We start from the raw sequence: 27,719 nt of genomic DNA, 5'->3' as shown, positions 1-27,719 counted from the left end.
AAGATAAACGATTTATTTGGAAATAATCAATGTCTATCTTTGCCATCTCTCGATCAAATGAGAAAATTCGAAAAGGAAAATGATCACAATAGTTGTGTTATCATTTCCCCTATTAACTATGGATGTAGAATTCGACTGAACAGTGGATGCCAATAATGGACTTTGTCCTAAACTAGATTGACCTAACCACTTGCTTAAAAGCTCGATTATAGTCCAACCGAAAGCTTTAACTTCCTAGGATTGTCAACCCACGATAAGTTGCCATTCATACTATAATTCATATTATGAACAAAAATTATACTATATAGTTGAGTTCATGTGTTCTTCAATACTACATGATTATTCAATTTCTCCAATAATTGGATAGTGGAAAATTAGTCTATTTTAATTTTTAAGGGTGAAATTGTGTATTACATAATTATATATGATATTGGTCTTTTCCCAAATCTGGTGGAAATGGGTAATTCAAATCGGGATCGGGATGGATATGTATTGATTGATAATTTACCCTTAAACTCATACCCGAAAACCTTTGATCCAACTATTCTTCGAGTATTTCTTGTAGGTGATTGTGATATAATAAAAATAATACTACATTAATTTGTTTGTTCAAACAGATCCTTTAGTAGCCCACTACCTATGGAGAACATTTCTCCAACCCAAATAAAATTAAGAGAAGTTCATCATATTTTTATTCTACATCATAGTCAAGAAAGGAAAAAATTATAAATAAAACATTTCCTTATTTTATATTTGTGACTCACTTTCATACCATGAAAATCTTTTATTATTTATTTGCATATATTTAAAGATAAAGAATGCATATTTTGATTTTCAATTTGACAAGTAAAATGACCTACAACTTTTCATTAATTTTGCAAAAAAAAAAAACTAGATTGGATGAATATACAAATAAAAAAAATATATTTTGTTAGGTTGTTCTTTATCGAATTTGAAATTGACCTAATGTTAAAAGAATTAAAAAAATATATGAGCAATGTCTTTTTTATTTTACATTTATAATTTACTTTGTTATTATAAAAAATAATTTTATTATTTATTTACAAATGTACAACTTTTGAAAGATATAATATTGATATTTTATTTATATCATTATTCATTAACCATACAAACATGTATAAAATTATTCAAACACTATTCTTTTAGAAGGGTCACGAAGGAAATTGCAGAAAACAGAAGGGGCAGTTCTGTAAATCCAGTGTTTACCCTTCGAGACAAGCAAAACGGTATATACAAAATTCGGCATTTCCTTGAGTCCATGAAATCCTAGATGGCGGGCCGACAAATTTGGAGGTCACTTTCTCTTCTTGCTGCCAAGCCATTTCAGATTTCTCGCGGCGCAGGTATTTCTTTCTCTCTCTCTCTGGATACTTTTGAGATGTATTGTTTCTGTTAATGTCTCTTATCCATGGTGATGGTCTATTTTCGTGTTTTACTTCTCAATAAACCTATTACTATTCTCTTAATAAATGAATACTTCAGGCACCAAGCCTCTTTAAAGTCATGGGTTCGAGTCGTCTCTCGTTTGATTAAATTGGTTGAGTAGATTTGCGGGTTATGTATTTAACCCCGCGAGAATTTGTCGCACTCGGAAGGAGAAACGGAAAAGCGGAAAAAAAAGGATGAACCCTATTATATACATTTACCAAAAGAAATAATAAAAACTAATTCTAAACAAACTATTTACACACTACTAACAGTAACAACCTCAGGAAATAATTCCATACATATTAGTATAAATTTCATTATTGGTTCTGGCAATTTCTAATAATACGAAATATTTTGCTTCTTCCAAGTTTTTAATTGTGAACAGTTTATGTAAATAATCTTTCAATGACGTGATGGATTTCATATCTGATCCAGCAATCAATACATCATCCACATATATCAATAATACCATAAAGGTATCAATTGTTTTCTTAACAAATAGACAGTTATCAATTTGTGATTGGATAAAATCAAAATTCAAAAGTTTTTCACTAAACTCTTGGTTCCACTGTCTAGGCATTGTCTAGATGCCTGTTTATGGCCATTAAAGCTTTTCAACACTTTACATACCTGGTTAGGAGAATCTGTATTATATCCAAGAGGAGGGAGGGACCATATAAACTTCTTCTTCCAAATACCCATGTAAAAAAAACATTATTAATGTGAACTTGGTGTAAATACCAATTTTTGGCAGCTCTTAATGCTAAGAGCATACGAACTGTATCAGGTTTAGCAGGAAAAACTTTCAGTATAACCAACACCCTCTTTTTGCAAAAAAACATTTAGCCACTAATCTTACCTTATGCTTGTTAATTGTTCCATCAGCATTTAACTTCAGCTTATAGACCCACTTAGATCCAATAGCTTTTTAACCTTCTGGTAATGCAGTCAATACCCAGGTTTGGTTTCTTTTTAGAGCATCTAACTCTCCATGGCATTAACCCATTCCTTGCTCTTACTGGCTTGATCATATGAGTTTGGTTCCTGTAAAATTGAAACATTTGTCAAGAAACAAATGTACGAGTAATCTAAGCATGAAGAAGTGTGGTATGGATAGGTTTGTGGTGTATGGTATGAGGTAAAAACAGTAGGTTCAGAATAAACCAGAATGGTTTACTGATTTCTTAGTTTCTGAAGTATAACCAGGTTTAACTATTGAATCATAGTTATTCATATAAATTTGATAATCATGCATCCATGTAGGTTTATGTTTGACTCTAGAACCTTTCCTTGATGAAGAATGATCAAGGAGTACTGAACTCTCTCGTGATACCTGAGTTGAAGCATTATTGATTGTTGAGTTTGTTGCAATTGAAAAACAAATAAAACTTGAGAGATGGTTGATCTTCCAAAAGAAAAGAAAGCTATTGGACTTGATTGATCTTTGAAACAAACGTTGATAAGAAGCTAGAACCTGGTTCAGGTTCATCTTTCAATCAATCACTGCTTCTGTAGTCGGATAAGGTCTCTGATTTGATATTTTGTGGCTACACAAATAGTGATTCAGCAAGTTTACTGCATGACAGGAGAGGCATATCATCTAACTTGTTAACATTAGGATCTGGAGCAATAATATGGAGCTCAGAGAAGCAAATTACATGTGCACTATCCTCATCCGAACCAGAGCATGTAGGTGCAAATTTAGCAGCTTGTCAAGATATCTGACTAAGAAGATTGCTAGTTGATCTTCAACAAGAAAAAAGTGGAGCAACTGAGATATTTTGTGACAACAAGGCTGTAATATTTATGACAAATAATACAGCCTTCCACAGCAGGACAAAACACATTGCTATCTGATTTTACTTCCGTGACTTGGTGGAAAAATATGAAATTATTCCAACACATTGCAACACCTATGAGCAACTCACAGATGTGTTAACAAATTGTTATTCAAGAAGTTTTATTGTTTCAGATTGAAGTCATAAATTTTGAATCAACAGAAAATGATTCAAACAAACCTTCTTATACAATTGTCTTTACCTACTTTTGTCACTATATTAAAATGATTAAGTTTTTAGTATAATGAGTCATAACATGACTAAGCTGTTTTTATTATGATAAGTCATGACTTACCAAGCTCTTAAGTTAGTCCATACAAGGAACTTACAAAGTGTTTTGTTTACACTTGTTCACTCGCTCTCTAAATTACTTTTCCTTCTTTTTATTCTCAAGTAGCCTCGTTGCGTGTGCACTGCTTCTTTATATCCATTTTCCACATATTCTCAAAATTCTTGAGCTTTTAGTAGAGTCATTCGTATACTCCAGAACTCATAGCCCTCTCCTTTAAAGGACTGGAATGGATGGTTGTGCTACACTCATTTTCCCTCTATTGTTGGCCATTTCAACAAAGAGTAATGGATTTAGTGAAGAAGAACTAATAAACTAGTCTTAGAACACTTGGTATTTGCTAAGTGAAGTAGAAGGTAGAGTAATTTAAAGAGAACAAGTGTAAATGAAATACTTTGTAGTTGTCTTGTATTGATATTGTATATTTTTTTTATGTAGTACTGCTATACATATTACAAACATATATATATATATTATATATATATATATATACTAACATATAGCTTGGTCATGACTCATCAAAATAAAATCTTAGTCATAGTTAATATGCTTAAGAGGTAAAGACAAAAGTACAAAAAGGGTTTGTTTGAATCATCCTTCAACAACTATAATTTATTAGCATATTTGCTTCTATACAATTTCCTTAAATGGAGTTTTGTACTCTAGTTTTAATACATTTAAAAATCATTTAGTTTTAATACTTTTAGAAATCATGAAATTTCTTCTTTCTCTTGGACTTTTCAAAACAATCACACTTTTATTGAACATCTGTTTTGATTTCAACTCCATTTCTTGAAAAAATTGAGCTTGTTCTCTCACCTTTCTCCTTTTGTGGAAGTTCCTCCTCCATTGATAACGGTTACTTGTATTTCATCTTACATTCATGTTGATTTTTATTCAATCTTTACGAGTCATCTTAATCTCCACCAACGTATGAACTATTTGCCAACATTGGCGACAGTACATCTGTCATTGGAGACATCCCTAAATAACATCTGAACCCGAGGATGACAACCACTTTCCTCCTTGATGTTGCCATAGTTTACATCTTCCATTGGAGACATCCCTAAATAACATCTGAACCAGAGGATGATAACCACTTTCCTCCTTGATGTTGCCATAGTTTACATATTTTGGCTATGAATTTGAATGTCAATAAATTTTTTGCTGTATATATTTTTGTGATAGTTCTCCAAACTTGAGATCCTGCAATTATCTCTTAAAAATGAACATCATTGTTTCCTCTTTTCACAATTTTGAGCATATTTAGGAGATAATTGCATCTCTCTCTTATCACATATGCACTTTAATTTCTCATGTATATGGAGGAAGTGTTGCAATTTTGATGATCATGTTTTAAGAGACTTTAGATAGGATTAGTTTTGATTGATTTCACAACTTGAGTGGATCAATGTGTGCCCTTCACATGGAAACAATTTTTTAAATTCCAAGTCTTTTGTGTGGACCTGGATTTATTTCCCTTGGCATTTCTACTATATTGCCAAAATATAATTTATTTTTATTTTTTATGTTTTTATATAATATAATTAGTTTAACTTATTATAAATTTATATTATTATGAAGAAATAAATAAAAATAAACTTAAAACTCTTATAAAATATGAAGGATAAATAAATATATTAATAATATTATATATACTCATCCCATTCCCGGTCATTACTGGTTAAACTGGAAAAAACCTGCTGAAACCACGCTGAAAATTATAATTGTGTACTTAAGTAAACTCTTAGCTGAGCTACTTTGTTGGGTTGAAATTTTGAATAGTTTTATTCCAATCCTTTATTTTACTATATGTGGTTTTGAAACAAATAGAAACTTTGGACGATGCTCCTAGCTGAATGCTGTTTTCAAAGACATTTTATTTGTTGTTTAAAAATAAAGAAAACACTAGTTATGCTTTGCAATATATATATATATATTAAAAAAAATTAAAGTAAACAATAGAAAGTTGAAAACTTTTTCACTTGTGTTTTGTTCTGCAGATCTGTCTTTGGGAGTCTCTCATAGCTTTGATGTTTTTAGAAGCAGGACCCAAACTACTGTGGCAAAGCCACCCAATGAGGAGGTGGCTGTTGTGAAAGATGTAGAAGTGCAAGAAGATTCTTCTTCTAACTCCATGAAATTGAGTAGTAACAACATCTCCAACTTGAAGATGACTTCCCCCAGGCATGATCTTGCCATGATGTTTACTTGCAAGGTGTGTGAAACAAGGTCCCTTAAGACCTGTTGTCGAGAATCATATGAGAAGGGGGTGGTTGTAGCACGGTGTGGTGGATGCAATAATCTACACTTGATTGCTGACCATCTTGGTTGGTTCGGAGAACCAGGAAGCATCGAGGATTTTTTGTCTGAACGTGGTGAGGAATTCAAGAAAGGTTGTGTTGAAACATTAAATTTGACCCTGGAGGACTTGGCTGGAAAGAAGTTTGAAAACCTAACTTAGTTTCTTGTAATTTTTTTTCCTTTTTGGTATTCATTTTTAATGGAAAATGTTTCCTAGTGTTTGGATTGGGTCATATTTAGCTTTTATAACTTGCTTTTGTTACAGTAATTGAGTTCAAATAGGAAATTATAGGCAATGTAATATCTATTCAATCTGGTATCGTTAAAGTGAGAATTATATGCGTTCTATAACAGGTTATGCTACTAATCTTGGTTAAAACTAAGTGTTGACATTGTCTTTTTTGAGGAAATGTTGTTGACAATGTCTTCTGCAATATAGCATATTCAACAAATTTTGTAAGCTTCAACATGTTATTTATTAGTCAAATGTATACAATGCATCTTAATAGTGACAATATTTGTGGAGAAGGTTGTTACAAACTAGATTGAGAATATGTCATAGATCAATAAAACAGACAATACTAACTTGTCGATTTAATATTATGTACAATAATTTCTATCCAACTTCATTGAGGATTTAAGAATCAATGTTGCCAAAATACAAGGATTCAAAATAAAGCATCTATTTCATAAGGTTATGAGATTCGAGAATGAATCTTTTCCAACTTCCTAGCTCAAATAAACCAACCATTTAAAACAAAATAAACAGACATGAAGCTCAAATAAATCATAACATTTACAAGAAGAAAAAACATCGTTTTATTGCAGGAAGGAAATTGCAAGAATAATGTTGTATTTTCAGATTCTGTTTTTGGGTATACTTTGTGCAAAGGAAAATGTACAACAAAGAAGCCAAACAAAGCCCCATTGCCTGACCTGAAGGTGGTGGGTCTTGAGAACAGGGCTTCTGATGATCCATGAGTTACTTGTTCCTGGAGGAAGGAATAAAAAATGGAGTGTCAATCAGAAATAGTCCTTTTTACACAGGACTTTCTTTCAACAAAGCATTTTCAAAGTTGAAGGGCAATGTTTTCACAGAAAAATGTCAATGGAATGTTGACCATGCATGTCAAAATCCATGTGAGCTTCTTTTCTTACTAGTTTCATTCAATTAATGGAAGGCATGAGAATTTACCCCAGAAATCACTAATACTGATGCTGTATTTTATTTGTTTTGACAAGTGTCTCCCACTTGGGATCAACTGACGGAACCTTAGATTCCATGGATTGCAAAGCAGTTTGGCTGGCAATGTGGTCTTTCCATGTTAATGAGCTCTTTGATATGGCAGACAATGTTTGGCAAAGCCAAGACTCAGATGGAGACTTAGGCAATGGAGGGGGAAGGGGAAATCCTGGTTTGAATCGGGACATATTTTTTGCCTCTGATATGGCAGGTTGTGTTTTTGTGTTTGTTGAAAAAGTAGATCTTTGAGGATAACAGTGACTGTAATCCACATTCACTCTCTGGTTTGAACTGCAAGGAGAGGATAACACAAGAGTGTCAGCAGATCTTAATAAGCTTTGTCGTTGATCTGTAGATTTCTTGTCGTTACTGTCTGAATTCTCCTCACGATCTTTAAGTGAGTGAATGTCGTCTTCTTTCAATGACCTTGGAAGAATCTCTTCATCTGAAGAACATGATATTGATTTTGTGGGGGCCAGTTTATGAACAGAGTCCACATATACAGTCTTCTCAGCCGTAAGATTTGTGATGCCAGTTCCCTCACTAGTGTTGCTGCTAGGGTCAGAAAACAATTCCTGTAAACTGCTAAGCCTCTTCTCCCCTGAATTAAAATCATGAAACTCGTTGTTCATGGCTCCAGGAATAGCATGAAACTCTTCCGAATCTGAAAAACTAGGCTGAGGTGACCCATCCAATTTGATATGAGATTCATGTTGCACGGTACCTCCAAATCCACCAGCCCGTTTTTGTTCATAAGTTGAAACCTGATCAGTAGGCTGGGAAAGATAAAACAAATGCAATAATCAATATAAAATATAGGAATGATAAAGAGTCAACTACCACATCTAAGGAAAAGAACAGTTATTATTCTCTGTTTATTGATAAGTGGAGATTATTGGACTGATTGAAGATTATTGGGCAAATCAATCAAATGGCATAAATCAAGCAACATTGAATATGACTGATTTTATCAATCGGTAATACAAGTATATAATGTATAAATTCATTTGAAAACACCATTTATGTCAGATTTCTTATCTGGGTGAGTGTGGATATCACATTTGGAAACGGGATGTTTCTAAACTTAGTTTGACACATTCATAAATTTATTAGCAGTTTCTCTAACATATTCGAATCTAGATTCACAAACAAAAATGTTTCCAAATAAATGATACTCATCAAGTAAATAATTTAAATTAAAACCTGATTCTCAGATTTGCTGCATAAACCAGTTGATGAGGATCGTGTCCGCACACTGCTGATAGGAGACATAGGTACCCGTGTCCTCATACTCATACCAGGCACTGGATTCAAAAGACAAAAGGAACCTTTTAGGCAGAATCTAGGTAACAAGCCACAAGCCTTGTTTGACAGATTTCCAGGTTCATCATAGTAATCATCTTCGCTTTCTACTTCCTTTCCATACTCCTCCATGTAAGTTGTTGGTATATTAGTAGACTTGGGACGAACTACTGGTGGCTTCTTATACCCGCTTCCCACCTCATTCTCCTTTCGTGGAAAATTTTGCTTCTTGGATGATTGAGGAATTTCAGCAGCCATTGCCTTAGCAGCTGGAAGAAACCGACCCATCATGAAATCTCGTGTCTGAGGATCTGCAGAAAAAGCTCTAGCAGTTTTTTCCTTGGTACCATCCAGTCCACTCATACTACAGTTCAAGAAGTATGATTCTGTCCTTGAAAGTGTATCAAGAGCATCTAAGTAAGCCTCATCATGGACAACATTTGAATCAGAATTAGAAACAGAATCAGAATTGTCTTTCCCTTCATTATCTTTAGATTTCTCAAACTTATCTTCAGAAAGTGAAATTAATTGAGGATCAGTGACATCAATATCTTCGTTAAGTTTAGAGGGAGCTTGCGGTTTCAAGGTCCAGCCAGGTGGGAGCTTGGGGGCAAGAGAATGATTCTTAAAGTGAGGATTGTCTTCATCCTTGGGTCTCCCTGGGCTTCTCTCCCATATGAAAGGCACAGTCCCTGGATTCGATAATGGTCCTGTTTTAAGTTCTGATCTATAATAAGGAAGAGAGGGTAAACTAGGGAAGGAGGTATCAATTTTGCATTTATCAGTGTTCTCTGAAGTTGGTGTAGTAGTTGAAGAGTATCTCCTAACTGATAGAATTGGTTGATTGAAATTTAGTTGTTTGTGCTCCATCATACTCTTCAGAGATATCACCTGCAGAGGAAAAGCACAAATCTTAAAAGTCATTTTCTAGAGAAACACAATCAGTAATGTCATTTTCTAGATTCTACCCAACAATATTTCTAACTTGGTCCATTTAATCATCAAACATTGAAGACCGACAGAGACTACACAGAGAGAGAAGAGTGTCCCTATCACGTCTCTACCCAATCTTGATTTTCTATCTCTCAAATAACACACTGCTCAGAATCATGAATTTTCCTATATGGAAACAATTAAATTGAACCCACTTCATCAAAGAAGTAATCCTTCAACCAGATTCTAGATATGGAAATTGAAGTTTTATGAAAAGAAAAAGGTGAAGCATTTCCTAGATAGGAATCCGCAGGCGTGGTGACTAGTATTAAGAGTGCATGGTTGATCTATAAAGAAAGAAGAAATCAAAAGGTAACAATCAAGCATTATTGAGAGAAGGGTTTAATTCAGCAGTTGACTCAGAGTTCTCACCTGTGAAAAGTGGAGGAAGTTCTGAAAATGGAGGTGTTGCAATCAATAATTGGGAATATGATATGAGGAGGGAGCTGTAGATTAAAGAAAGAAACGTGTAGCAAGCAAGAGTTAAGGGAAGAGACAAACGAAGATGGAAGTCAAGAATAAACCACTTTGTACGTTACTGCACGAGTTTCTTCCCTATGGGTTCTCACTTTCTCACTTATGATGCCAATGCCAGCACCCATTCCAAGATACTTCTCAAATCCCAATCAGGACTTTGTTTGTTTGATGAATGGGTTTTTGGAATAAATAAATTTCAGTTTTTATCCCAAAATTCAACAATCACATCATTAATTTAATTAATTTATTTATGAGGACTGATAGAGAGAGGGAATTTGGTGAGAGAATGACTTGTTATTACTGGTTGAAAAATATAAAAGTGGAAGAAAGAGAAAAAAAAAAGAGAAATTATTTGATTTTTTCAGATTATGCGAAGTAATTCCCTCACCAAATTCTCTCACCAAATTCCCTAACCTAATCATTTCTCTTTGTTTATCTCTTAAAATATCAAAATTATCCATACTTTTTTTAATATAAATTAATTATTAAATATAAATCTAGAGAAATAAAAAATAATTTAATCAAAAATAAATAAAACCCAATTTTTTCTTATTTTTTATCAAACAAAATTAAAAAAAAAAAAACAAAACTACTTTCTCAAACAAGCTCTAAATAAATTATTATAATTTTCTTTATTCAAAGTGTGGGCTTTAGTCACTTTGCAGCTACTAATCATTTTTTTTTCTTTATTCAAAGTATTCTAAAATAATAATATAATAACAGCCCTTCAATATCAGCATTTGGGATATTTTTTTTGTTATTAATTAAATTTAAAAAATGATTCATTTTATTTGAAACTTGGATTTGAATGGTTTTAATTAATGAAGTTCAAATTTTTGAATTAGGTCATATCTATATATATATATAATGATGCTTAATTTTTAAAGTGTCCGGATTGCCGGGTCGAGAGCTGTGGTTAATTTGGATACTTGGGTCGGATTGTGGGTTGACCCGTTTTTAAATTTAAAACGGTTAAAAATAAAATTAAAAATACTAGAGGTATGTTTCGAACTTGCAACCTAACAAAACAAGTACAACTCTTTAACCAACTAGGCTACATAGACTTTATATTTTAAATTCAACACCAAATTTGATAAACACGGGACATTTTAATATTAATATAAGTTCAACTTTTTAACTAACTAATCTATATATATATAATGATGCTTAATTTTTAAAGTGTCCGGATTGCCGGGTCGAGAGCTGTGGTTAATTTGGATACTTGGGTCGGATTGTGGGTTGACCCGTTTTTAAATTTAAAGCGGTTAAAAATAAAATTAAAAATGCTAGAGGTATGTTTCGAACTTGCAACCTAACAAAACAAGTACAACTCTTTAACAAACTAGGCTACATAGACTTTATATTTTAAATTCAACACTAAATTTGATAAACGCGGGACGTTTTAATATTAATATAAGTTCAACTTTTTAACTAACTAATCTATATATATATAATGATGCTTAATTTTTAAAGTGTCCGGATTGCCGGGCCGAGAGCTGTGGTTAATTTGGATACTTGGGTCGGATTGTGGGTTGACCCGTTTTTAAATTTAAAACGGTTAAAAATAAAATTAAAAATGCTAGAGGTATGTTTCGAACTTGCAACCTAACAAAACAAGTACAACTCTTTAACCAACTAGGCAACAAAGACTTTATATTTTAAATTCAACACCAAATTTGATAAACGCGGGACGTTTTAATATTAATATTTTAATTTGGATACTTGGGTCGGATTGTGGGTTGACCCGTTTTTAAATTTAAAACGGTTAAAAATAAAATTAAAAATGCTAGAGGTATGTTTCGAACTTGCAACCTAACAAAACAAGTACAACTCTTTAACCAACTAGGCTACAAAGACTTTATATTTTAAATTCAACACCAAATTTGATAAACGCGGGACGTTTTAATATTAATATTTTAATTTGGATACTTGGGTCGGATTGTGGGTTGACCCGTTTTTAAATTTAAAACGGTTAAAAATAAAATTAAAAATGCTAGAGGTATGTTTCGAACTTGCAACCTAACAAAACAAGTACAACTCTTTAACCAACTAGGCTACAAAGACTTTATATTTTAAATTCAACACCAAATTTGATAAACGCGGGACGTTTTAATGCTAATATAAGTTCAAGTTTTTAACTAACTAATCTATATATATATAATGATGCTTAATTTTTAAAGTGTCCGGATTGCCGGGTCGAGAGCTGTGGTTAATTTGGATACTTGGGTCGGATTGTGGGTTGACCCGTTTTTAAATTTAAAGCGGTTAAAAATAAAATTAAAAATGCTAGAGGTATGTTTCGAACTTGCAACCTAACAAAACAAGTACAACTCTTTAACCAACTAGGCTACATAGACTTTATATTTTAAATTCAACACTAAATTTGATAAACGCGGGACGTTTTAATATTAATATAAGTTCAACTTTTTAACTAACTAATCTATATATATATATAATGATGCTTAATTTTTAAAGTATCCGGATTACCGGGTCGAGAGCTGTGGTTAATTTGGATACTTGGTCGGATTGTGGGTTGACCCGTTTTTAAATTTAAAACGGTTAAAAATAAAATTAAAAATGTTAGAGGTATGTTTCGAACTTGCAACCTAACAAAACAAGTACAACTCTTTAACCAACTAGGCTACAAAGACTTTATATTTTAAATTCAACACCAAATTTGATAAACGCGGGACGTTTTAATATTAATATAAGTTCAACTTTTTAACTAACTAATCTATATATATATATATATAATGATGCTTAATTTTTAAAGTGTCCGGATTGCCGGGTCGAGAGCTGTGGTTAATTTGGATACTTGGGTCGGATTGTGGGTTGACCCGTTTTTAAATTTAAAACGGTTAAAAATAAAATTAAAAATGTTAGAGGTATGTTTCGAACTTGCAACCTAACAAAACAAGTCCAGCTCTTTAACCAACTAGGCTACAAAAACTTTATATTTTAAATTCAACACCAAATTTGATAAACGCGGGACGTTTTAATATTAATATAAGTTCAACTTTTTAACTAACTAATCTATATATATATAATGATGCTTAATTTTTAAAGTGTCCGGATTGCCGGGTCGAGAGCTGTGGTTAATTTGGATACTTCGGTCGGATTGTGGGTTGACCCGTTTTTAAATTTAAAACGGTTAAAAATAAAATTAAAAATGCTAGAGGTATGTTTCGAACTTGCAACCTAACAAAACAAGTACAACTCTTTAACCAACTAGGCTACAAAGACTTTATATTTTAAATTCAACACCAAATTTGATAAACGCGGGACGTTTTAATATTAATATAAGTTCAACTTTTTAACTAACTAATATATAATGATGTTGAGTAAATGGATAATTGGGTCGGATTGTGAGTTGACTCACCCATAAACTTAAAACTGTTAAAAATAAAATAAAAAATGTTATCCGTAATTTTTTTTCACGGTTTTTATATTATTACTCGTGCAAATGCACGGGCTAAATGCTAGTTTGATATAATGACTATAATTTTAGTCTTATGAAATTTATCGTAAATTGAAAAACGTTAATTTTCTTATTTTGACATGATATTTTTGTAGTTGACATATAATATGACATTTAAATTTAGATTAACCTGTAAAGTCTTATTTTCAATTCAATTTTGGAATTTTAGACTCTCTATAGCTTCATTACTTATATATTATATGGTTTTTCTTCTTTCATTTAAAGCTCAATTAACTCCTTTATAAGTTTAATTCGTATCTTCGGAGTAAATTTTTGATCAACCTCAAAGCGCTTATATTAAATTTTAGACTCTCTAGAGTTGCATTACTATTAAATTTGATTCTTATATTTTATACCAAACAACCTTTAAAATTGAAAAAAAAATATTTGTACCTTCCTCAATTATTTTTAAAATTAAAAAAATGGGACAAACAAATATTTTCTCCATCTTTAAGCTAATTGTTTCTCAATTGTTCTGGCCTTTTTGTTTTCATCTTAATTCAATTTGAAAATGTAAAAAAAGAAAAAAGACATTAAAGGATTTATTTGCTTTTTGAGCATTAAACTAATTTGTTTCCAAATTTCAAACTGTGATTTTCGACATTAATTATTGTAAATCATGTACTCAATGATTTTCTCATTGGGTTTTCGGACTCTTCACTCTCACTTAAATTATTGGAGTCAAAGTTCATCATTTCAAATCATATGATACTTTTTAGTCTTCCTTGCAACCAACTTTTCAAAATAAAACTATCTTTATAAAAAAAATATTTTTGCTAAAATAATAATTTAATAACAAATAGCCCTTTAATCTCAGATTCGGGATATCCATATGTTATTTTTGTGGGTCTAACAATATTTGAGTTAAGTTAATTGAATGAATTTATTAATTAAATACCAAAATGATTTACTTATATTTGAAGCTCATCGTTTTCTATTAAATAAAATTATATTTGAATTTTATTATATAAGAATTAAATTATCATAATTTAATTAAGACGAAATTGGCCACAAACTGACCAAAGATGAGTTTTATGATGTGATATTTTTTTAATTAACTTAAGACATGACATTTTTTTTGTAGACACTTAATTTTTTTGTCTCAAATTTATTATTTCCATGTCTATAAAAATTTGTCTCTAAAGAAATTATTTAAAGACAATGTCATATCAATTAAATCCTATAATAATTAATTTATGATAAAAAGTGTTACAAATAAATAATTATAATAAATAATAAATTAAGAAAATTATTATTATTTATTTAGAGTTATTTTGGGAGTGATAAATTTAGTTGGTCGAAATATATCAAAAAAAAATGCATAATATAATAATTGAGTTTGAATTTGACAAAATTGATCTATTATCTATATTATTTATTTTTGTAAATATATTAGATATTAGAAAAATAAAATAAATTGATAATTAGGACAATATTTACTATTATTAATATTATTTTATTTGAAAATATTTAAAAAATATAATATATATTAATATAATTAATTTGATTAATTTTTTTGTATTATATAATAATAATAATAATAATAATAATAATAATAAAACATTTCAGACACAGGCCCAAACATTAAAGAATAAAAAAATTCCTAAAGTCTTAGCCGTTTGGATCAACCAAAGGGAATAAAAGAGGGGTTATCATTTCTTCACTCATTTTGGTTGTTTCTTTCGACCGCTTAGATCTTCACTTTCTCTTTTATCATATCCGATAGAGAAAGAGTTGAAATGACCACGAACTTCCATAATTTCTTTAGTTCCGATTTTTAAATCACATATCTAATCGTCAAGGGACTTCGTGGTCATCTCAACTTGTATCTATCAGATATGGTAGAGAAGGTGGAGCTCTTATGAACCTGCCGAAATAAATAGATATAATGAAGCAAAAAATGAGAAAAGAATTACGATTTTTTTTATTCTTTAATGTTTCGCCCTACTACTTCATCCATCCAGCTGGGTTGTTTAGACATGTGTCTGAAATCCTTGATTATATATATATATATATTGTAGACACTTGTTTTTATTCCCTTAAATTTATAATTTTTAAATAAATATGTAGTCTATATTTTTTTTTTTTAAAATATAAAATTAATTTTAGAGGAATAAGTCAATAAATAAATAAATAAATAGGTTTATATATATATATATATATATATATATATATATATATATATATATATATATATATATATATATATATATATAATATATATGGGGAGGGAATTTAGTGAGGGAATTTGGTAAGGGAATGACGTGGCATCACCATGGGTTATAAAATGTAAAAGTACGAGAAAAGAGAGAAAATAGAGAAATTATTTGATTTTTTTCAGCGAAGATTATCTCCCCTAATCATTTCTCTCTATATATATATATAATATATATATATATATATTTAATATTAGTTTATTTGTGAAAATAAATAGGATAAAAAAAATTAATAAATATATATTTTAATTTATTTATTTTTTAGGAATTAAAAAAAATAATAATAGAAAAAAATGAGAAATTATTTACAGTTACGTAAGTCCTATATATATATATATATATATATATATATATTTTACTATTAATATTAATTTATTTGTACAAATAAATAGGATAATTAAAATTAATAATTTTTATTTTTATTTTTTTTAAGAATTAAAGAAAATAATGAGAAAAAAAATGAGAGACAAACACAAAAGTACTAAATGACGGGCATTGGTGCAAAATTTTTTTGCGTAAATTTATGGAACTAGAAATATGTTTACAATTTAATTTTTTTAATTAAATTAGTGATTTAGAATCACTACTAACCTAATTTAAAATTTTCGTCATTTGCTAATAGTGAAACATGATATGTCAACAACTTGCCAGCAATAGGAATTTTGAAGATGGGTTGTTGGCCAACCACAACTCACGATTTGTCTATTTATTTTTATTTTTTTTATAAATTTCATTTAAATAACTTTGCATTATTTTATAAAAACACAAAAAAAAAATAAACATAATATTTTTTATAAAAATAAATTTTTTGATTTTTTTTTTAAAATTTTATTTTAATTTTTGTATCACAAATATAAAACTCAAAAAAATCACGGTTGATTTATTTATAATCATAAAATTAATTTAGGAATATAATAAATTTTAATTTCCTTTATTTTTCAGTTTATTTATTTGTGAATAATTATTATTATTTGTTATTGTATTTAATAAGTATTATCTTTAGATCTCATATTAATATTTTAGATTAGATAAGAATTGACAAATAAACGGATAAAATAAGTGTAAAATATTTTCTAAAAATGGCCAAAATATTATAAGTAGAGGTTGTTTTTTAACGGGTATGTGAGACATAACGCAAAAGCCCCTTTTCACGTGTAACCAAGCACCGAACCCTTAAAAAATCTCTTTTCAAATGCGTTATAATTTTACATGCCAATAATTTATTTTTCCTAATTTTTAAAAAGTTTTAGGTGGCGACTCATTAGTCACAAACTGGTTTTTAAACAACTAACATGTATCATGTGCATTTGCACGAGTAATAATATAAAAAATCGTGAAAAAATATTACGGTAAAAATGTGATAGTATTTTTAATTTTATTTTTAACCGTTTAAAGTTTATGTGCAGGTCAACCCACAATCCGACTCAAATATCCATTTACTCCCACAATCCGACTCAAATATCCATTTACTCCCACATTGCAGAACGATCTCTAAAACAATTGTTAGTTAAAAAGTTGAACTTATATTGTTAAATTTGGTGTTGAATTGAAAATATAAAATGTTATTAGTCTAGTTGGTTAAAGGGTTGAATTTGTTTTGTTAGGCTGTAAGTTTGAACCATACCTATAGCATTTTTAATTTTATTTTTTTAACCGTTTTAAGTTTATGGATGGGTCAACTCACAATCCGACCCAAGTATTCATTTACTCTCACATATATATATCCAAATTAACCACAGCTCTCGACCCGACAATCCGGACACTTTAAAAATTAAGCATCATTATATATATATATATATATATATAAATTAGTTAGTTAAAAAGTTGAACTTATATTGTTAAAATGTCTCGTATTTATCAAATTTGGCGTTAAATTGAAAATATAAAGTGTTATTAGCTTAGTTGGTTAAAATGTTGAACTTGTTTTTGTTAGGTTGTAAGTTTGAATCATACTTATAGCATTTTTAATTTTATTTAACCGTTTTAAGTTTATGGGCGGGTCAACTCACAATCCGACCCAAATATCCATTACTCTCACATATATATATCAAAATTAACTACAGCTCTCGACCCGGCAATCCGGACACTTTAAAAATTAAGCATCATTATATATATATATATATATATAGAGAGAGAGAGAGAGATTCCCCGATTTGATTTAATTTTATTTCAAAATTTTCAAAAATATATTTATATTTTATATTTATTTCTTAAAATTCGAAAAAATTGTTTTTTTGGGGCGGGCGTTTTTAAACGCGTACTTTCTGGCGACTCTGCTGGGAACTTTTGATGCTTAACTTAAAATAATATTTTGGCCATTCATTTTTAGAAAAATATAGTTTACTATAAGGGTATTAAAGACCCATCTATTTGTTTTTTTAATGTGCATGAGCTATGGGGCTCTGGTGTGAAGATAATATAAGGTATACGTCGTTGGACGAAGCATATACATATATTGATTACGTACTAAGATTGTCAATGAGGAATGACAATCTCAAAACCGCATTTGAGGCTTTGTGTGATTTATGAGTTGAGGAAAAACTCTAGGAAAAAACCTAGATTAACCCTCTCTTGTTTTCAAATATCTCCTACTATTGAAAATGAGGAATTTTAAAATAGAGGTGAGGGGTACGTCCAATTGAGAGCTTCTCTTACATCGAGAGATTCCTTTTGGGATCGTATCCTTGTCAGTGGAACAACTCTCTCTTAAGCCACTCCTAACTTTAGAACAAAAAGCCAAAAAACCAATTCTACCAAGGCGTTACCTCGTCTCGTCCTGTTGAGCAACAAAGCCACATCACAAAGTTTTCAAACTTATGTGTTTACATTTTACGTGGGCTTGTATATAGATTTTTAGGCGCTCATGTTATCCACTTGGAATCCAGAAAATGTGAAAAGTCGAAAAGATTAAGTTCAACGTTAGAAAATTCTAGAAAAAGAGACTAAGTCAAGCCTTAAGAAAATAATAAGTCTAAACATAAAAAATTCTAGAAAAGAGGAGAAGTTAAGAAAGACTAAGTCTAACTTTGGAGAATTCTAGAAAATCATAAAAGAGAAAAAACAAGAAAATCTAGAAATCAAAAGAGACAAGTCTAATCAAACTAGTTATTATCTTTGTGTCTTTACTACTCACGATTATAAGCGTAAGAATGATCAAGAAAGACGCGTGAGATGCAAAGATGATCAAGAAAGATGTGTGAGATGCAAAGACGATCAAGAAAAAACGTGTGAGACGTAAAGACGATCAAGAGAGATGCATAAAACGCAAAGATGATCAAGAGAGACGAGAAGATTTGAAGATTCAAAGGCTTATACTCGATTTCTATATATTAAAATGTAATTCTCTTTATGAAGATACATCGGCGACATTGTAATGTAAGGATGAGGGGTGCATGTTTGCGACCGTTTGCGTCTTATCCACGGGCATAGGAAAATCAATTTAATTCCTTTGATACTCACATCTTTTATTCACATAACTAGTTCTAGGAATGAGTGTCTATTGCGTACTAGGGTTTATGTGCATAAGAGCAATGCATTGCTTGTTTTTATTTGATAAAGGTTCAAACTCACTTCGTTCTCTTGAACGCAACATATTCATATTCATCATCGTTCGTAGTGACTAACTCACGAAGATGGTTCAATGAGTCAGTTCATCTAAGCCTAGATGATCTTCGGGATACGCTGATACAATTGGGGCAACAATTTGAGGACCTCACAGTAGAAATTGAAACCTGTCCAACAATCGAACCCTTCAAACTGAAAAGTTTGTGACAAGAAATGAATTACGTCGAGCCTGATTTTCTCATATTGTGAGAGTACGTAGGCAACCTCTCACAAGGTTTGGTTAAAAAAAATCATTTCTTTTGCAATGAACTACGTTGGACCTGAATTCCCATAACTATGGGATACATAGGCATATTGTATGAACCCGGTCCTAAACTTTTTCATAAAAACACAAAATGCTATTTCAACACTAGGGGCATTTTTATTAAAATAAAAGTGATGGTTAAAATGATGAACTTTTAGATTAGGTAAAAAGCTAACCTTGACTAGGTCAAACGTCAAAACCCAACATCGAAATTAGAGGCATTGAAAACAATCAAATACTCTCACGTAATTGATTATGATCACATTGAGATGAGTATTGACCTTTTGATCCCTTTAAACAAATGATGGATAAAGAAAGGAACACGAAAAGTGAAACGAGGATTTAGAAAATAAGTAAAGATAAGGAAAGGTCAATCGTTTCCTTGACTATCTCAAAAGGAGCCAAAGTAACACTTGAAATTCGAATAGAGTATTATCCAATTGAACTCGCGCGAAAGTCTTACGGAGCGCCTGAAACCTTGTTGGAAAAGCTCGTAGAAAAGTCAAAATGCCAAAATATATGAACACTTAAGGTATGTTTGGATTAGTAGAATTTGAATTTGAATTAGAATTAGTATTGAGAATTTCAATTCAAATTCCATAAGAACTGATAATAAATTATAATTCAATTCTTATGACTTGGGACGCATACATCGAGAATAGACAGAAAATCAGACCATAAAGAAGCTATTATATCCCATTTAAGTTGGGCCAGTCTCTTTCTGGGATTCCATACATTGGTTTGAGAAAATTACAAAATTGTAATTCAATCACAATCTCTATGTTTATATAAAAAAAGAATATAATAAAAATAATTTAAATATATATTATCTATTTTATTAAAATATTGATTTGACACAACCAAGGTCGACCCTAGGATAAACCCGACAAGCTCTCATGCTAGGGCAACCAATTTATTAAAAATAGTTAAATATTTAGATGTATTGTATTGTAATTTTAAAGATAAGATGTTGTAGCATAATGGTTTATATTAAAATATTTAAACCTATTTTTATTTTGTTATAGGTTCAAATCCATCTATTCAATATTTTTGAAAACTTTTATCGTGTTTTAAATGATACAATAATAAAATATTTTGTTTGAAAAAATATAAAAAAAATAAATAAATTTGGAATAACAATTCCAAACTAGAATAATGTTATTGAGAATTTATAAAATTAAACTAGATTAAATTTGATTAGAATTCTAATTTCAATTCATAATAAGAAAGAGTTTACTAAAAATTGGACCATCCAAATTCAAAGTTACCCTCATAGTAAGCTCCATATTCCTAATCACATGTTAAGATTGCCTTGTATTACTTATTTTTTTTAAATGATGTTTAATTGAGGTGTGATCTAGAAGAACACCCTAAGAAGTGCTATACTTTTAACCCTATTACTTTAGTTTATATATTGAAAATAACATTCTCAATTCATTTAAATCATTAACATTTATTCACTTTTCAATTCCTGTAATCTCTCCCCAATATACTTTAAAAGTCTATCTTCTCTTCCATCCTTATTTTCTTAATTCCAATTTCATATTTGTGATCTAATCGTTCCGACATTTGACGAGTTGTGGGAACAAAATATTGACAATGATGTTGTGTAGTTAGGCTGGGCACAAGATGATGCAGCTGATTACTCTATCTAGGGGTGATTTTGTTGAGAACCAATTAAAAAAATGAAGGTCTAAAAGAATAACCAAATAACAAAAGACATTCATTGTTATAGATGGTAAAATACCTAAAATGTCAACTAAAAACAACTCCCAAAAGAGTTCAAGTTCAAATGCAACACAACATTAATTAATATGTACCCGAAACACAGTTGATGATGATGATATTATATCTCCCACTAACAGCTCCTTCTCTTCCTACTGATGATCTCTTATGTTCTACAACAAACAAGTAAAATATAATACTCAACAATAGATATGAAATGCAGATGAGCAAAAAAGGAGAAAACTACTCATCACTAATAAGATACATACCTGTTTTATCTACCATAGTCGGGGCTTCTTCTGTCCCTGTCAAAGGTTGGAACTGTTTTATTATGTCTCTCGTAGATGAGACTGTGTGGGCCCCGCCCATAATGAGGACTCGGCCGCCTATTGTAGGGGGGACTGCGTGGGCTTTTTCGCCCATAATCAGGACTTGGCCTCCTGTTATACACCGGACTTGGTGAACGTCTGTTACCATATCCTCCTCTTCTAGGACTACTATCATATTTGCTTTCCCCTTTCTCATCGTCATCTCTCAGAGCATACTCAACTGAGACAACCCTGTCCATTAATTTTCTGCACGAGCCCATACTATATAAACAAACATTCCAAAAATAAACTGAAAAATAAGCAGTACTGAACCACTAACCTCATGTTGGTACCCTCAAGAGCCTTTGTCGCCTCCTCTTGAGTTTCAAACTGCACAAATGCAAAATTGCGTCGAATGCGTACATGCATAAGCTTCCCATACGTCTCAAAGTGTCTTTCAATATCACTGACCCTTGTATGGATTGGGTCAAAATTTATGACAAATAAAGTTTTTGTTGGTCTCTGGTTTTTCATAGCCCTAGCCCTAGAGCTAGAGCCGTCGCGATGGCGCACACGATCACCCTGTGGAAATAAATTACATCACTTACACACTAACTGGAAACATGAATAAATAAACATTTGGATTCACAAAGAGCTTGTTTGATCTTGGGTTTTTAGAAACAAAAAACTCTTATCACATCACATATTCTTCCGTTCATCGAATCACTAAATTCATTAAATAAAATATTAAAATACACTTACTTTAAATTTTATACATTTTAAATACAAAAGAACAATTTAGTAAATTAACCCAGATCATCCCAGAAAAACTCACTCTTTCATCAAATCAGATTTTGATTTTACAACCTTCAAATAACCTCACATCAAACAAACTTTTATTCGCTTCATTTCATATTCTCTATAAGATCCTGTATTAATAATGTATACTAACCATTCAAAAAAATAAACTGAGCCAAATGCTTTCAATTCTGCATTTAATATAAAACACACATGCATGTTAAGGGGGTGAGAAAGAGAATAAACCTTAGCCCATTCAACAGATAGCTTGCGCCTATCATGCCCAAACGAAAAATTGTCAATACCACGAATGGCATCCTCAGCATCTCGCTCATCTTCAAAATAAACAAAAGCAAATCCTGCATCAAAATGACCTGGAATCAGAAGGATTGCAGCTAGTAGGATATTGGAATACGCATGATAAACAGATGAATTAGGATCCATTTCACCCATGACAATGACGAAATACAACACCTTCAATAACGAGGAAGAGCTGATGAACACAAGGGTGTAGAGGCATGGCATGAAGAACTAAATTGTGATGATAGTAGCATGTTAAAACGTTTAAATTCCAAAGTATCAGGTCTGAGTCAACATTGCTTAGCATGCTTCTCCATGGAGGGAATATAATGGAATGATAGAAATCATACATCTTGAACATTCGTGTTCAGTGGCAAGACAATAGACATAGAATGAGAATTTGATATCTTGCCATCAACTCCGGTGATATGGAAACTTTACAGCATGAAATCAATTGAAGTGAAGTCTTTGCATTTCATTGATTTCCTCAAAATTGTGATGGTGAGCATTACATGGACAATTGATATATCAAACTATAAGCCCCATTTGGAAACACTTATTGCGGCCTATATAACCTTTTTGATTAAAAAAATTAATAATCTTAAGTGCATGACAAGATGTAAAGGCCAATAATCGGGTGAATGAAATGCAAACTGATTCCATCTGTAAGTAGGTGAGAGTAGGCATTCACACGGATGAATTTCCTTTTGTGTTAGGTGTTTATAGCACAGAAGTTGATGAGCCAAGAGATACAAACTCATTATTCCTTAGATGTCCCTGCGTCAAAACAAACATTTAATATGTGCAATTCCTTGTGAAATCTTGCAACTATGAGGCTTTTACATTAGTTTCAACATAGTCAAGCCAAACAGCTTTTCATTTTTAATATTTTTGTCCTCGTGACACAACTACAAAAGCATTCAATGAGAGTCTTCAGTATAACATCACTTTTTGCCAAAGACAATAAAGGTTTCAAGCTTCACAATCAATTTAATGTATTTTTAGTGGTTGAATATTCTATGAATTATTTTTATCACACTAAACATCATACCCCATTCAAAACTGAAGCAAATGAAGATTGAACTATAACAAGTTATTATAAGAAATTGACCACAATCGACTATTACACAAAATATAAAAAGCACAAATAACCAATCCACAATAATAAGAAAGTGAGAAGTCTATTCCCACAATGAACACAAGCTTCCATTGATGGAAATATAAACCAACAAAAGGAAACATTTACCAGATTTCATATCGATGCGATCCACCCTTCCATATTTAGAGAACAATCTATCCAGTTCTGACTGACGAGTCTCATATCCAATGTTGCCACAGAAAACAGGTCTCGTCATCTTCTTCGATCTGACATGGATAGTGTTTCAAATATCAAGAAAAAATATCCAAAGAGAATAAGATAAACACAGACACGCTAGTATGGTGAAACTTTTTCCCCCCAACCCTCACAAACAGATATCAATAAACATCTCAGATAAACGTACTAAAGAACAAAATTTCAACAATTCAGAATTCTGATAAACAACGTCAAACCTTGGAGCACGACGGATGCAGCAGAGCGAGAGAGGTAACAAATACTAGAACTACAAGAAGCAGAGAAAAGGGATTAATCGAACCCTAAACCCTAAAAGGCCCAAACCCTAGATAGATAGAACGTGGAAATAAACGAAGCAGACTTTCTCAAGAAACTTTAAATCTTATCTATGAGATTCTTGTTTTTGTGTTTTTATTTTTATGTAAAAAGATGAGAGTACTGTTTATTTTGAAGGGTAAGAGTGAAAAATTAATGAATTATTTTTTAAATAAAAAGCATAACATGGATCCCTATTGCACTTTTAAAAAGTGATGATATAAACAAAAATATTTTTTATATATAAATATTTTTTTTTAAATAATATTATTCAAATTTTAATTTGTAAAAAATAATATTTAGTTGTATTTTTAAATTTATCAAGTACATAAGGTTTGAAAATATTAAAAAAAAAGATTCATGGTCTAATATTCTTTATTATTGATATACTTATTTAAAAAATAAAAATATTTAAAAAATTTATTCATATTTTTTATATTTATAATAATTTTAATTATTTAATAACCAAATTTTGTATGAATTAATATTTATTAAAAAAAAGTTAAATATAAAAAATTGTTTTAAAATAAATAAATTATTATAATAAATAATTGTATAAATATAAAAATATATATATATATATATATGAGTTAATAAAAATGTTCTTTTATAATAAATAATATACACATATCGTCTTAATTTATTTTTTATAATAATAAATTATTATAATATATAATTGGATAAATATTAAAAAATACTTAAAATTAATATATATATATATATATATATAATTAAATAAAAACATAATTCTTTCAAGTGTATTTTTAATTAATAATATATTAAATATATATAATTATTATTATTTATTAATTAATAACATTAATAGTTATTTATAGTGTTTTTATTTATTTTTTATAATAAATAAATATATTTTAAATATATTTTTAAATCACTTTAAAACTTATCATAATTAATTAACTATATTTTAATTTTTTTCTAATTTAAATATTTTTTATTATTTTAAAATATTAATAATTCAAAAATATTATTCAAGTATATAATATCTCATTTTTTTCTATTTATAATAAATAAATTTAAAATAATTTATCAATTATTTTAAAACATAACATGCTTAGTTAAATATATTTTTAATATTTTTTCTAATCTAAATATTTTACAAAATATATATATATAGGTACATTAAAAAATATTTAAAACATATTTAAATATTTTATTGTAAAAAATATGAATATTAGTTCTCTTAAATATTAATATGCATTCTTTTTTAGAATATATTTTACTCCACATTATTATTATTGACAAACCAACTCTGTTGAGATCGGCGTCAACAACAACCGGTGGGGTTTCAGTATTGTTGAACGACTATTGATTTCCAATTCGGTTTTAACCCTATTACAGGTTAAGACATGTTTATATTCTCGTGACAAATCTTTGTGAGCTATTGAATCGGATTCAAGTGCGAAATAACTCGCTAGATTTGAAGTGTATTGATGCAGAATGAATAAGACAATAAGAAATGGACACGGAGTTATTTATGGATGTTCGGAGATAAAACTCATACGTCACCCCTTCTTCTGTTACCAGAAGGATACACTAGAAGACTTTAACTTGAGTAGCCTCTACAGAAGCTCGGTCAGAAACCTAAGACTTAACAATGCCTGTTCTGAACTCCTAGCTCTCACTCTGTTGAATAGACATCCTCTGTTCAACTTACAACGCTTATTATGCTTAACAGATATTACGGCAATTTCTCTCTCAACTTATCTTAGTAGAAATTATAGAGTATATGAATTACAATTAGAATAGTGAGAGAGTAATCTTGAATAAATGTGGTAATGTGTCCAGCAATGTGTCCAACATGTCCAACACCTTCTTGATTAAGATCCACATATATATATGAGTCACAATCGCTTTGCATTCAATGATGGCGTGTTGTAAAACTCTGCGTGCTGATGTAGCATAACTCTATTTGAGTGTTGTAGCCGCACTTGAGTATCGTAACCCTACTTGAATGGCGTGTGACTATTGGGCTTCTTAGAAGGTTTGTATAAATGATGCAAGACAGTTAATGCATAGTCGAATCTGAATATTGACATGTGGCAATATTCCGTTGATTATTGTGCGTGTTGATGTGGCAGTCTACCGCTTGTTGGGCGATGAGCAGGGAAGATGAGTGGGCGATGCTTTAGTCTTCTGTTGAAGCCTAGACGTCTGCTAGAGCTTCTTCAATCAACCCGTCTGATGAAGTTCAGACCCCGTCTGCTCGCGCTCTTCTTTAGATAACCCGTCTGATGAAGTTTGGATTCCGTCTGCTCGTGCTCTTTTTTAGACAACTCGTCTGATGAAGTTCAGACTCCGTCTGCTCGTGCTCTTCTTTAGACAACCCGTCTGATGAAGTTCAGACTTCGTCTGCTCGTGTTATTCTTTCAAATTACCCGTCTAATGAAGTTTAGACTCCATTTGCTCGCGCTCTTCTTCAGGCAACCCGTCTGATGAAGTTCAGACTCCGTCTACTTGCGCTCTTCATTAGAAAACTCATCTAATGAATTTTGGACTCCGTCTACTCGCAATCTTCTTCAGACAACCCATTTGATGAAGTTCAGACTCAGTATGCTCGCGCTCTTCTTCAGACAACCCATCTGATGAAGTTCGGACTCCGTCTACTTGCTCTCTTCTTCAAACATCCTGTCTGATGAAGTTCAGATTCTGTCTGCTTGTGCTCTTCTTCAAACAACCCGTCTGAACCCGTCTGATGAAGTTCAGACTTCGTTTGCTCGCGCTCTTCTTTTGGGCTGTACTTGCACAAAGGCAAATTACACAACTTAGTTCTTGTTTAGACCATAACTTAGTTTTGTTCAGACTACAACTTAGTTTTGTTCAGACCACATTATTAAAATTGTGTCATATTGAATTAAAATTATTTACCTAAGTTTATTAAGATGTTTTTCCTTAACTAATTATTTCTCTTTTAATTAGTTTTCATTTTTCTTTATTTAATTTGATCTAACAAACTCATTGCATTTAGAGGTTCAATATTTGTTTTGAACCGAATATTCGACCGAATTAGAATTTTATTTTTGTTTTTCGAATCAAATTTTAAGCCAATTTGAATTGGGCAAATTACATGGGTGGCCCTCTAATTACTCCAATCGCTCATTTTTAGCCCTCAAATTAATTTTTAAAACAATTTGCCCTTTTAACGTTTAGAATAGTCACCAATGACCCTTCCATAAACTTTTTGATTAAACATTAAGCTTAAAATATTATTATTTTTATATATTATCTTCAATCATTAATTTTTATATTTATATATATTTTATCTCACAAAATTTGTCGCATGACGGGCTCGAACCCAGGAATTTGTGGTTAATATCTATCTTTTGTTACCGCTAAACTAGAAGAGGAGATTATATAGATATATATATATATATAAATATATATGTGTATATTTAAATATAAATAATATATATTTTATCTATATATTATATAAAATATTTAATAATTATTTAAATATAAAAATGA

General features: G+C 30.6%; 3 protein-coding genes across 7 annotated transcripts; 1 reads left to right on the top strand and 2 right to left on the bottom strand.

Moving 5' to 3' along the window:
* The first annotated feature begins 1,194 nt into the window (after window positions 1-1,194).
* LOC124939817 (uncharacterized protein C24H6.02c) lies at window positions 1,195-6,228 on the top strand. The gene is made up of 2 exons (XM_047480267.1): window positions 1,195-1,364; window positions 5,580-6,228. Exons 1-2 carry the CDS (start codon window positions 1,292-1,294, stop codon window positions 6,038-6,040), a joined length of 534 nt encoding a protein of 177 aa, XP_047336223.1. The 5' UTR covers window positions 1,195-1,291; the 3' UTR covers window positions 6,041-6,228.
* A 424-nt stretch (window positions 6,229-6,652) lies between these two features.
* Window positions 6,653-10,005, bottom strand: LOC124938804. Of its 4 annotated transcripts, none has more exons than XM_047479318.1 (5): window positions 9,791-10,005; window positions 9,655-9,705; window positions 8,327-9,316; window positions 7,076-7,899; window positions 6,653-6,872 (listed from the first exon to the last, which is right to left on the bottom strand). In XM_047479318.1, exons 3-4 carry the CDS (start codon window positions 9,296-9,298, stop codon window positions 7,087-7,089), a joined length of 1,785 nt encoding a protein of 594 aa, XP_047335274.1. In that variant the 5' UTR covers window positions 9,299-9,316; window positions 9,655-9,705; window positions 9,791-10,005; the 3' UTR covers window positions 6,653-6,872; window positions 7,076-7,086. The 4 variants fall into 4 exon arrangements, with proteins under 4 accessions (XP_047335274.1, XP_047335275.1, XP_047335273.1 ...); XM_047479319.1 differs by lacking the exon at window positions 6,653-6,872 and having other exon boundaries at window positions 6,906-7,899; window positions 9,791-9,864; window positions 9,943-9,959; XM_047479317.1 differs by lacking the exons at window positions 6,653-6,872; window positions 9,655-9,705 and having other exon boundaries at window positions 6,906-7,899; window positions 9,791-10,004.
* Window positions 10,006-21,159: 11,154 nt separating this feature from the next.
* On the bottom strand, window positions 21,160-24,317 carry LOC124939827 (serine/arginine-rich splicing factor RS31). Of its 2 annotated transcripts, XM_047480277.1 has the most exons (7): window positions 24,140-24,317; window positions 23,835-23,953; window positions 22,763-23,365; window positions 22,535-22,647; window positions 21,831-22,072; window positions 21,452-21,757; window positions 21,160-21,355 (listed from the first exon to the last, which is right to left on the bottom strand). In XM_047480277.1, exons 3-6 carry the CDS (start codon window positions 22,947-22,949, stop codon window positions 21,457-21,459), a joined length of 843 nt encoding a protein of 280 aa, XP_047336233.1. In that variant the 5' UTR covers window positions 22,950-23,365; window positions 23,835-23,953; window positions 24,140-24,317; the 3' UTR covers window positions 21,160-21,355; window positions 21,452-21,456. The 2 variants fall into 2 exon arrangements, with proteins under 2 accessions (XP_047336233.1, XP_047336234.1); XM_047480278.1 differs by lacking the exon at window positions 22,763-23,365.
* Between the last annotated feature and the right edge of the window lie 3,402 nt (window positions 24,318-27,719).

This window comes from Impatiens glandulifera, chromosome 5, assembly GCF_907164915.1.
Source record: "Impatiens glandulifera chromosome 5, dImpGla2.1, whole genome shotgun sequence".
Classification (NCBI taxonomy): Eukaryota; Viridiplantae; Streptophyta; class Magnoliopsida; order Ericales; family Balsaminaceae; genus Impatiens; species Impatiens glandulifera.
Note: the sequence above shows the minus strand (reverse complement) of the source record. Positions and strands in the feature narration are given on the sequence as shown.